Source organism: Gobius niger (genome assembly GCF_951799975.1).
Source record: "Gobius niger genome assembly, chromosome: 20".
Classification (NCBI taxonomy): domain Eukaryota; kingdom Metazoa; phylum Chordata; class Actinopteri; order Gobiiformes; family Gobiidae; genus Gobius; species Gobius niger.
This window is the reverse complement of record NC_136871.1, coordinates 28,081,158-28,094,157: the sequence shown is the minus strand read 5'-3', so window position 1 is coordinate 28,094,157 and position 13,000 is coordinate 28,081,158. Positions and strand designations below refer to the sequence as shown.

Sequence of the window (13,000 nt, the reverse complement as noted above, 5' to 3'; positions counted from 1 at the left end):
GGCGTTAATGCACAAAGGCAGGAGGTCATGCATGATCAGGAGTGCGAGTTGGAGGATTTTTCAGTTTAAGTGAAACCCTTCCAGGTCAGTAGTCCGGTGAGCGCTGAGCTGCACCAAGCCCCGGGGCTGAAGAGGAGATATGCTAGTACTGTACCGCCACTGACAAGAGGCTACAGAGGCTAAAGCTAACAGAGAATGTACAACATTGATCAGAGGAGACCACAAGTTGTCTACGGTATACGTGTATGTTACAGTTGACTGAACACCATGAAATAATCATAGTAATGGCTTACATTTGTATTGCGCTTTTCAAGCCTGTGCTACCAAGTTTCTCAAAGCGCTATGCTGTAGTCATTATTCATTTACACCATACTCAGTGGTGGCAAGCTACTGTCGCAGTCTGTGCCATCAGCCCCTCTGACCAACACCAACCACTCACACTCATTCATTTTTTGGCTTTTGTACATGTTTTAGTGGTAGTGAAACCAACGTACCCGGAGCAAAATGACATAAAAAGCTTTGTACTAATTGATTGCCCCACATAGTTGAATTATGCCCATGGTAAAACAAATAGCTATTTGAAAGAACATAGGTGACAATTACGGCTTGTTTATTGCTTTTAGTCAATATTGGAATACTTGTATTCACTGTACCTGGCCAGCACCAAACCGTTGACAATGACGTTCTTGAAGGGAGGTTTACCAAAGAGTGCTGTGGAGAGGACCAGGAGGGTGTAAAACCTAGAAACAAATTAAATGTCAGGAGTAGAGTACTGGTAGAAGGAATGATGTTGTAATAATTGTAATAGTAGTCATAGTAATAGTAGTAGTAGTGGTAGTAGAAGTAGTAGTATATTCATGGTTATGTCCTTACCATCCTCTGGTCTGGTCGATGCCCTCAGCGATAAAGTCTGCGGGGAAAGTGTCTTCGAACTCCTTTCTGTTCTCAAAGGGATAATGGACCTGAGCGTACGGCATGCTCCCCGACTCAAACCAGCAATCGAACACTTCAGTCACTCTCCGCAGCACGCCTTTGCCACAACGCGACGGGATTGTGAGGGTGTCGATGCTGGACAGAGAAAATAAAATAAAAAGCTTTAAACTACACATGTGAATTTGCTAATTTGATGATCATTAATGCAAATGATCTGGAATGAGGTTCCTCAGTAGCCAAGTGAAACCAACAATGGCACTTGTTTTGGACAGTCACATGGCATAGCATTCACAGATCAGTTCAAAGTTACTGAAGCAGAGTGAGAGAAACGTGGGAATTGAACCCGGACCTTCTAGCTGTGAAGCACGAGCGCTAACCGCTGTACTACCGTGCCGCCACTCCTTTATGGGAGTAATCAAAATACAATGCCTGACCAAAAAACATAAAGCCACCACCTGCCTATGAAGTGTTATAACCTGGAGTTGCTGCAGTTGGTCAGGTTTAAGTTCAGTAACTCTATGAGCCCAAAGAATGAGATCAGCTGACTGACTGTACGACTGAAAGACAGAATGACCAGGTTATTCCATCAATGGATTTCTTCTTCCATGATGGCACGAGCATGTTCCAAGATGACAATGCCAGTATTCATTGGGCTCACATTGTGAAGGAGTGGTTCAGGGATAGGCAACCACAAAGTCCAGATCTTAACCCCTTTGAGAATCTCTGGGACGTGCTGAAGAAGGCCTTTATTAATGAATGCAACACTTTTGACATTGCTGTTGTGCATTTAGACAATGCTTTAGCGAATGCTGTTGTAATCAGAGTTAAAGGCTCTTTAATATAATAACTTTAATAAGGCACCAAATATAAAGCGTGTGACCTTTTTTCTGTGGCAACTTTTTTTTTTGTTAATGTTTTTTTGTTAAGGTACATACAAAAAACAACTTGTTTTCACCTCTCTCTGTGCAGATCCGTGACTTTAACCCCCGTCAGTTCCTCCAGTTCAGCCATGGACCCCACACACACCACCTGAGGATGAATAAAGCATTTTCAAATGTGTCTCTGCATGATATTAATTAATTAATTAGTTAATTCCATCACCTTTAATCACACAATCCTAACCTCGTATCCACTTTAGTAAGAAGAAGAAGTACTATCAATGCCACAGGAGTCAAACTGCCAATTTAAGGCAGATTTTGAGCATATTCTTAGCAAGGCCTACTTCAGGAAACCTCTAGGTAACTTTACCTCTAAACTCGGCGTGTTACGTCAAATCTTCAGGGACCTAACCTGTAGGAACTGCTCTACTTATGCCGGAGAACAGGCAAAATGTCCCAGATACAACCCAATTTACTTTAGGATGCGTTACGAAAGTACTACTGAGGCAGGAGTAGAAGTGACAAGTTGATTATACTGAATAATCATTTGAAAAAACGAAACAACTACAGTTCATACAAAGACAAGTAGTGGGATGTTGTGGTAAAATGTGTATGTTGTTGCAATTGTTTTCATGTAAGCAACTGCTACTCCGACTCAAAATAAAAATCCTCTCGGGAAACAAATAAAGAAAACCTGAAACCTGTAGAATAGTAGTCGGCAAAACAATTATGCAAGCACCTGTACACGTTGGTATGTTTTAGATTTACTAGCGTCCCCAGAGGAGGGGGAGAGAGAGGCCCTGGGGATCCTATTTGAAGAAGGAGGTCGCGGACTGTCCTTTCATCATCAGAGCGAGACTTCATTTCTCAAACAACCCAATTGTGACATCTCCGTGAAGTTTGGGTTACTGCGCGTCACAGATGAAGATGCACTGCCCAAAAATTACCCGCTCGATTCTTACCAGTCAATTTTGAACACATAATGGACCCGATTCGAAAAGCTGCTTTGGGAGATGCAAAACTGGAATGCTGTGCCACTTGATAATACATGCAACATTGTGACAAAAATATACAGTTGTGCTCAAAAGTTTACATACCCTGAAAATGCTTTTGATTGTTTTTGACTATATTTCAGAGAATATGAATGATGACTTCTTACTCATAGTCAGTGGTTGTGCGAAGCCATTTATGGTCAAACAACTGCGTTTACTCTTTTTAAATCATAATGACAAAAGAAACAACCGAAATGACCCTGATCAAAAGTTTACATACCCTGGTGATCTTGGCCTGATAATCTGCACACATGTGGACACAAACAGGTTTGAATGGCTGCTAAAAGTAAGCATCCTCACATGTGACCTGTGTTTGTAATTATTGTGTTTGTATTAAAGGTCAGTGAGTTTTTGGGCTCATGACAGACCCTTGCATCTTTCATTCAGTGCTGCACTGACGTTTCTGGTTTCTGAGTCATGAGGAAAGCAACATAATTGTAAATAAAAAAGGATTCAGTTTAAACCAAATCACGGTCAGGCCGACCAACAAAAAATTCAACAACCGGCAGGAAAATTCAACAACCGGCAGGAAAATTGTGGATGAAAAGAAAAACCAAGAGATGACTTTAGCTGAAAGACAGGACTCTTCGGAAAAAAAAAAGTGGTGTAGCTTCTTCAATGAAAAATGGGCTGCATGGTCAAGTTGCCAGAAGAAAGACATTACTTTACAAACGACACAAAGTGTCCGCTTACAATATGCCAAGCAGCACAGAGACAAGCCTCAACATTTCTATAAACAATGTCATATGGAATAATGAAACCAAAATGGGTCTTTTTGGCCACAACCATAAATGTTACATTTGGAGGAGTAGACCAGGCCTGTGATGAACGATACATCATTCCTAAAGTGAAACACAGGGATGTGTGAGCTTCAGGGAACTTGGTCAAAACTGATTTCAGGATGAATGCAGCATGTTATTAAAGAATACTGGAGGAAGAGTGTCTCATCAGCCTAGAAGCTGCGCATGGGACACACTTGGACATTCCAACATGACAAAGATCCAAAGCACAAGGCTATGTCGACCTCTCACTGGCTACAGCAGAATAAAGTGAAGGTTCTGGAGTGGCCATCTCAGTCTCCTGATCTCAATATCATTGATCCACTCTGGGGAGATCTCAAACGTGCAGTTCATGAAGACAGCCCTGGACTTTACAGGAAGTGGAGGCTTTTTGCCAAAAAGAATGGTCAGTTTTACCTTTCGAGGAAATAAAGATCCACAACTACCACAAAAGAATCCAAGCGGTCATTGATGCTAAAGGGGGCAATACACAGTATTAAACTTTTGATCAGGGTCATTTTGGTACTTTCTTGTCATTATGATTAAAAAAGAGTAAACTGTGTTTCACCATAAATGGCTTTTCTCTTTTCAGAGGCGTTTGTTCATTTCTTCCTTAAATGCAATACATATTTTAGACAGTGTTCATAGCCACTTTTAAACCAGTGCACACTATATCTCTATTTAAAACTCCATTCCCCTTCTTTTGAAGTATCTTCTGACTCACTTTGTTTATTTATTGGCAGTTAATGAATCATTAATGTGTTGCTTTTTTTTTTTGCGGCCGTCTTAAATGGTGCCTGAGGGGAGCACATTCAGGATGCACGCACTGGTCTGTCACCACCTCCCTCGCTCTCGCGCTCTCGCTCTCTCACGCCAACCATCTCTGCTTCAAACACTTCAAACCGAGACACGAGCTTACTCAAGTGTCAAAATCAGGTCAGAGGAGGAGAGATGCCCTGGCACCATGGTGGAGAAAATACGCTTTTGGTTTGTGCCGGGCAAAAATATGTATAAATGTAGCTATTTATACTGCGTTTTATATGTCTATGGCTTTGGGGATTTTAGTGAGAATTTACAATATGGTCTATTGTGTTCATAAAAATATATATATATAATTCTGTGGTCCATAATGATTCTATGGATACATTATGGAGAGTCAATAAAAGCTACAATAGTAGTAAAAAGATGCAGATTTTTTGCTGTGGATTCATCATACAGGACTATGGAGTATTTGCAGAGCAAAGAAAATAACATTTTGATTGATGATATAATTATGTAAAAATGTTTATAAAAATCCTATCATGGACAGAATTGTAAATTGTATTGACTAAAAAATGAAAAGATTCTCTGGCATCGTGGCATTAGTATACGGCGTGCAGAAGTGTCAAATATAAGTACCCATTTGTACAAGACCCAACTTGATTTGTGAGAGCTGCCAAAGAGGGGTTTGTTGGTTTGTACAACGACAAATAACTAGTTGTCCTGATGCATTACAATAAATTAAGTATGTCTTTTCCCCCCGTGTGTTTTGTTTACATCAGAGTTAAAGGCTTTGGGCGGTGCCACCAGGTTCAATCCCCACCTGGACGGGGCCTTTCTGTGGGGAGTTTGTATGCTTTCCTGTGCCTGCATAGGTTTCGTCTGGGTACTTCGGTTTCCCCTACCACTAAAAACATGTACAATAGGCCAGGGTGAATGAGAGTGTGTTTGAAAGTGTGAGTGCACTCACATGCGTTTACATGCATGAGTCCATGTATGTTCATTAACATGCACTGTCCCGAACAAATAAACAAATAAATGCAATCTTTACCATCTCTAACACATCTTTTCAGAGACTGCTAATTTTTTACATCAAGTATCAGCACAAAAAATATCACATGTTCCAAAAGCCTCACACCACAGGCACTAATGGACTAACATGAGTGTGAGTCATGGTTAGTGCGACAAATGTGGGTTTGCACTCTGAGTGAAAAGAGAACATCTAAAACAGCGCCAACACTAAGAGAAAAAATTATGAGTCCAGGACCAAATTAAAACAGGTTTAACTCAAGACTAAGCACTAGTAAAAATGATACCAACCTCAGATACAAAAATGTGACAGAAATGTGTTAAAACCCTATTACCATCTGCAAGACCACGGCCATCGACCCGCACCTTGCTTGCTTTGTTTGCAGTTATTTAATTGTAGTAAAATAAAGAAAGAAAAATAGGTTAAAATAAATAAAATGTGACACTGCATCGATTCTGAGGTTTCTGGTGTCTCTGCTTTGACTGAGCTGTATTAAGTCAACTTGGTGTGGATTCTCTGGAATGATTGCTGACCTCTTCGAAGTCGTCGCTGACCCACAGGGGGATGGGAGTGCCCCAGTATCTGTTCCTGGACACGGCCCAGTCTCGAGCGTCACGCAGCCAGTTTCCAAAGCGCTTCTCACGCACAAACTCGGGGACCCTACGATGGAGACACATGATTATGAAAGCATCACAGAGAGAGCAGAATGTAATTAGCCTTAGCATTTCTTGCTGTTTGAATTAAGCGTAATGTATGCGCCAAGAAAATACCTCAAGGACTTGGGTGCTAGAAAAGGGCACCAGCCTAGCGGAACACAATGGAAAGCAGTAAAAAATAAAGATTGCTTAGTTGGTAATGTAGCCAGGTTGTAATACAGGCGATTTGAGCACTGCCATGAAGGTGTAGGGAAATAAAACAATGGAGGGGTAGCTTCATTATTCAGACCAGCGTTTTGACGGTAGAAGAGAGAAGATGCTAATTATTTACATCCTCGAAAGATATTTCATAACTAAGAGATTTTATGCATTTTCAGTTTGGTTAAATATGACAGTTTTTTATGCAGAAATACATGAGAAAAAGGTTTTATGTTTATGGATGGCCCAGTTGGCAAGAATTCTTTATTGTTATAAAGCATACATTAAAGGTATCGTCACCAGTGCACAAAAGCACACAAGGTCAACACTATTGAAGCGTAGTGTGATGTAACAGCATTTAGGTAGCAGATCGGCAGATTACTCTCTGATGCATTATCTGATTTTCAATGTTCATTATAGAGACAAACCTATCAACTGCTCTCTTCATGAGGCTCGAACACAAAAGGTCATCACTTCCTCTGAGGCGTTGTCCTCTCTTCATTTTCTAGACTCTTCCACTGAGCAACGACCAATCTCTGATTTTCAGCACTATCTCTCGATCTTGTGATTTTCTCTCTTACATAGATGGTAACATCAAAGGACTTGATTAGATAAGGATGGCAGAATTGTTCAGGTGCGATCCTCCTCCTTTAATTTGGACATTGGAGATAAACTTAGCCTAAGGGCCAATAATGCACGAATGGACACTATCATTTAGTTGCAATACGGTCATTTTGACAGGGAGAAAAGTCTTTAACAGATATCGGGGGAAAATGATGTTCCTTTATTTTGTAGTTTATAGTGCTGTCGATTTTGCTTTTGAGTCATTAAGACACATTTTCTCACTATATTCCACCCCATCCTGCAATTTTCTTTTATCTTTCTCTGCTGTGCCTTACTGTGTTGCTCTGGTGATGGGTATACCGCGCTCGCAACCTATTCGCTAACCAATGACTTCATCAATTCCCATTTGAAGGAGGCATTTCTATTTAGGCCCCTAATATATCAACTTAACGATTTCTTTGCCCGAGATCACCACCAGCCATACCACCGCACTCTCTCTCCCTCGCTCCCCCTCCCGCTCAAGGCATCCGGGTTCAAACGGCACGAGAGTCTTGTGGAGAAAAGCAATTTCGGCTGCGGAAGGATTGTGTTGTAGGTCAAATAGATGGGGGAGGGAAAGCTGACAAGAGTGGGATAGAGTATTCTGGAACAATTAGCATTAGCGAGTAGTGACCAGACCAACAGATGCGTGCGAGTAAGGATTTTTGGAAAATAGCAAAGGTCAGGGAGAGGGTAGAGTTCATTAGTTCAAGTAGTTCAATAAGATGTTTATATAATGAACACACACACAGGCTAAGAGGTAAATAGATGCAGTTGAACTTGGTTGACCTCATTAGTTTGTTAATGTAAGCGCGGGATTAGTCCTTAGGAGAATGTTATACAGTACAGCATTGCTTAATGAATTGAGAAGTTCTCTTATTTTTGATCCATACAAAATTATTAATCTAACTGTTACATTGAGTGCCCTCTTCAAATCAAAAGTATGTTTCAGTATTTTAACAATGACTCGGCTTATTTGAGTGATTATTTTTTTCTCATTTGTAAAAGTAAAGCCTCAAAGATACTGTATGCCTGCGCTGCCCGAGTCTGTGGATCTTCACCTCCGTAACGCACCTCATTCATCTCTGTTTGACAGTCCCATTACCACCAACACCAGCAGAGAGAGAGGGAAGTGGAGAGAGAGAGGGGGATTGAGAGGAAGAGAGGAAAGGGGAGTACAGTAGCAAAGCTTTCATGCTCACGCTCACTTCTCATACTGGGATTTTCAATTACAATTAGCATCAGGCTAATGTTACCTACAGACGTTGATTGAACGTCCATTGCACTTGGAGAAAGGCATTAACAACTAAAGACTATAAAAGATGAGGGACGGTGTGAACTGAAATAAGAATCGTTCACTAAAAATGTTAAAACTTTGGTTATTGTCTCATAAAGAAACAGGACAATTCCTACTAGCTTTTCCTTTCAGCAAATCGTGTGCCTTCTTGGCGACAATGCCGAGTTTAGCCTAGATTTGAGAAATCCAGTCCAGCACAACTGCCTTAATTAATCCTTCTTAAAAGCTCATTTCACACGCGCGAGAACAAAAGAAAACCAGTTTACCAGTAGCATTTGTCGTTGTTGGCCAGAAGTTTGTCCACCATGATCTCCACACGCACAAACCAGCTCGGGACGGCTTTGTAGATCAGAGGGGTGTCAGACCTAGGATAGAAATGAATGGTAATTAATTTAAACAAAACTATTGTAAATTTGTTGCAATCTCAATGTAATTCTCAAAAGGACATCAGCACTACATTACTAATCCAATATTGGACTCTTACTAGGAGCAATAATACATGAATTGGATTCAATGAATAGACCAATAACTGAAAAATAATAAGAGGAAAAAAGTTTCACTATCCACATTTCAGGTCATTTGACTGTAGAAATCCAACAGTTGTGTAATGCTTTAAAAGACTAGGATAGTTGGCAAACTGGCTGCCCGAGGTCTGTGCTCGTATCTGCTCTGCCTATAGGGCCTTTAGTCACTGTGGGATAATGTGGGCTGATGTTATGTGTAAGTCAGCACTACAACACTGGCTCTGCATCGATTTTGAGCAGAAACCACAAACCTCTATTGACAAAGTGCACCGATCCTCCTCCTCCTCAGGGAAACACGCGTGAACAGAAAACCTACAAACTGCAGAATCTGAATACAACGCTTTACAATAACTCACTTATGGAGATATAGGCAGCGGCAATGCATATTATGTCAGTGTCATTTTGAGTGAGAGATTTTGATGGTTCTCAAATCTATGAGCTTTAAATCACATTGAGGGCTGAAAATAAAGAAAAACATTGATTGCTTTGACAGAAAATGGAGCTGAGGTCGTTTTTTTCATGAACTTAACATACAGTATACTAAAGCACAGAGAGGACACTGGCTTTCATACTGTAGTTTTGTGGTAGTGTCGGTATAGGTAAGGGAGACTGGGATGGGTTGGGTCGCTTAGAGTTTTAGAGCTAATAAGAGACCAGGGGCTAAACTTAGAGGTCATGGTCACAGAGTGTAATCACTTAATGTTAGGGATACTAGATGGCAGCTGCTTGAAAGCGAAAACAAACTAAAACAAACCAGCATTTGTAAAGTTGGAAGTAAAAAAAAATAGAGGTTGGCCGATATATCGGGCCGACATTTGAGTATTTTACGATATCGGCTATAAGCCTGTCTGATGCCGATAAATGGGACCGAAAATGCATTGGAAAGAGCTACATAAGTCAGCTTTAAATGAGTTACTTCACAATTTTTCTTCAGGGGAGCGGAGAAACACCACAATGAAAATTGGTTAGTTACAAGTTTGTAAACAGTAGCACAAGTTTCACTAAACCTCAGTGAATATGGACATGCTGCATGTCATTTTGAAGCAGAACCAGAACCAGAGAATCCAATCGCTCAGTTAGTTTTAACCTCTGTAATTGTATTGTTGATCGCCGTGCAAATGCTGCGGCTAGTAATAGTATGCTAATGCTAACAGCAGCTAATCAAGGCTGGGACAAAAACTATAAAAAATCCACCATTGCTGGAGTGCCCAAGTATTTGTGTTTTTACAGGATCACAGAGCACATACCAAAAATACCGGTTAAAAATATCGGCCAGGCATATCGGCATCGTCCAATATAAAAATCCTCCAAAATCAGCATCTGCCTAAGAAAAACCCATCCCATCCCGTTGATCTCTAGAAAAACAATCTAAAATGGCTGACTGGGAAGGATTGGGTCAAATGCCGTGGGGAGGGTTGGGTCAGTGCCCAATCCCAACAAAAGGTAACGCTCCTATGAAAAAGACAAAACTGAAGGCAACAGTGAAGGTCCTCGTCAGAAGAAAGTAGTGCTGAAGAGTTACTGACTGAGAAGTTGACCGACTGGAAAACGACAGTGATCACTTAATAACATCGTTCCAATCTGTCAAAATGGGTTTGTCTGGTTTATTCTTTACATACGTTTATTTAAGATGGTACTTCAAAAAAATCATACATTTTAAACTATTACACCAAATTCTCTGGCTTTCTCTATGTTGCTCCTAAAGTCTAAAAGGGGTTTATATTCTAGCAGTTTGTATGATTTGAACTATGTAGACAGTTTTATAATTTTTCCACATTTAACGTCTAAATTCTCCCAGCTTGATTATAGCCGGTAAATCTGTCTCCAAGTGTGCTAGCATGGATATATTTGCAAGGACTGCCCCCTTGACTTCATGACTAACAGATATAAAAATTCACACGTTTTATTTTCGGACGTGGGAAGCGATGGCCCGTTATAGCCTCGTGTGAACATTGGTCTTACCTCCAGCAGAACGGGTAACTGTGTTTGAAAGAGCTGGCATTGACGAGGCGCCCGTGCTCCTTCAGCCACTTGATGATATTTTTGTCAGCATCCTACACAGACAAGAGAAGACAGGCGTGCACTTTAGGAAGGACTTTCAAAAGGCAAGGAGTAAAGATAAATCAAAAAAGAAATGTACATTTAACACTGGGGTACGAAACAAATGTGTGTCATCATGGCAATTTTTAGTGTCGCATTAATTAAGAGAAGAAACACAGCTGTTGTCCGAACCCCAATGGGATATGGAGAGCATGGCACTTTTTAGGAAGTTTGGACCATATTCTTTTGTCATCGAAGGAAATCAACCCATCACAAAGCAAACTTATCTTCCTTAATCCTTTTCATTACGGATTACTATATCTATACAATTGACAATATAAACATGTTTGTAAAGCATGTTTTCAAGATTTGGTCATATTTAAAGCCACACCGTGTAGAATTGTATCCGATAAATAAAATTGAAATACAAGCATTTATTTTATGACAGATATTTTCATCATTGAAAAACACCTCATAAATGTACAAACAAACATTTATGAGGCTCACCTCTCCTAAGATATGACTGTAAACTCTACCGGGAGTGGGTGCGTCTCCAGCTCGTCTCCATGGAGATGTGACGAAAGACAGTAGAATTTGAGATTTAAACAGTTTAGTTTCTCATCCAAATCCATTCTTTTATTACACACTGCAATAACAGCATTTTCTGTATCATTAGGAGCATGTTTTGTTTTGCCGCAATAGTATAGTCCAAAATGTTACGAAGGGTACCTTTAAGTATACAAACACAAGCTAACCACAAACTAATAACTGACTAATAATGAAAAACCTTTATACAAATACGGCAGTTCATCATGGTTTCTAAAAGGCACACATACAACTTACAGTACTAACTAACATTTATTAATACAACAACAACATTATCATACTTTTTTGAAAACAACGTTTTTGAGGCCAATTGTGATAAAGATTGGATCTTGTGTCCGACATTACGCAGTGCACTGGATCTGTCACTAACCACAACCTGGTCAGTGGTCCTCAGCAGGAGAAACCTTTACAAAGCCACGCACATGTTGCAGGTCTGGAGTGTTCAGTTTAGTGGCAAGTGATGATGACACACATGCACTGTTTGGATGCGCACTTACCCGCTGCGGAGCTTAGAAATTAAAAATATAAATAAAATAATGAATTTAAAACTTGCTCCCCGCAGCGCATTGTTACGCATTAGCTTTTATTTAATTAACTGTACTTGTAAATTCTTTAGTAGAAACAACTTAAGGAAACATTTTCAAATAAAAAAATCTCTGTAAAATCAAGTACTGACATCCTGATCAGGAATTTACGCTCCTCCTAAAATATTGAGGTAATATATTCACCATCTATTCATTCATCTTTCCCTGATCCCATAGAGAAATACTGTCCCAAAGCTGGAGCACACAACAGCCCCGGGACACGCAATCTTCACTTGTTCCCCTGATAACTTAAGTCAACTTAGCATTAGTGCTAAATTTATTCGGCTTGAGGCTAAATGCGGCTACACTTAGCACATTTGTGTTAAACTGTGAGCTTTAATGCATGAAATATCAGCCAGGCCCAGCGTCACCCAGCTCCCATTTTTCTCTTTTGCTATTTCTTTCCAACACTCGTTTTCCAATCTCTGTACAATTTCTTTTCGTTAATGTTATCTTGTTTTTTTTAAATAATGTTAATTTATTTTACTTTTATTTATTACTAGGTTTCCTTACATATGGCAACAACTATCCATCTCCTTCAGTCAGAAGGAACACACTGGCATTGATTTTAGTAATTGCATTTGCTAGCAATTTGCAAACAACAAATGAGAAAAAGTATAATGCATTTTGTAATTTGTTGAACTATACACATTGGCATCTTAAATAATAAATAAGCCAAGCTCCCCATCCACTCATTTGATCAGTTTCTCTAACAAGATCATTTTGCTTTGCGTGCATTTTTTGGCCCTCCATCTAACGCAGCCAATCATCCTTGTGCGTGTTATCACATTATTTCATCCTCTTCCAACCAAGCCTGAAAAGCAATTTAACAAAAGCTCATTAATATTAATTCTCGACATGGCGCATGGCAAACTGCGGCGACCTTTTTGAAGAGGGAGATTTACACCTTTTTTTTTCTCTGCCCACGCTAAATTTTGTTATGGCTGACCTGGGCTCATTAAAACATCAGCGTGCACTTGTAATGCAGAGATATAGCGAGCATTTTCCTGTAGCCCGCTGAGACACTTCACCACCTGGCCCATCAAAACAAAGTGGGGTTG

General features: G+C 40.1%; 2 protein-coding genes across 3 annotated transcripts in view; both read right to left on the bottom strand.

Annotated features, from left to right (window-relative positions):
- rpl29 (ribosomal protein L29) overlaps nt 1–13,000 on the bottom strand; it is a 47,211-nt gene that overhangs the window by 8,775 nt on the left and 25,436 nt on the right. The gene's annotated exons all lie outside the window — the stretch shown is intronic.
- Nucleotides 1–13,000, bottom strand: part of iars1 (isoleucyl-tRNA synthetase 1) — a 90,015-nt gene that overhangs the window by 56,029 nt on the left and 20,986 nt on the right. For both annotated transcript variants that reach the window (XM_079578848.1, XM_079578847.1), the window contains exons 12-17: nt 10,672–10,763; nt 8,452–8,550; nt 5,965–6,091; nt 1,889–1,962; nt 874–1,068; nt 654–740 (exon numbers count right to left, since the gene is read on the bottom strand). In XM_079578848.1, coding sequence (XP_079434974.1) covers nt 654–740; nt 874–1,068; nt 1,889–1,962; nt 5,965–6,091; nt 8,452–8,550; nt 10,672–10,763 — 674 coding nt within the window. The remainder of the gene's footprint in view (nt 1–653; nt 741–873; nt 1,069–1,888; nt 1,963–5,964; nt 6,092–8,451; nt 8,551–10,671; nt 10,764–13,000) is intronic.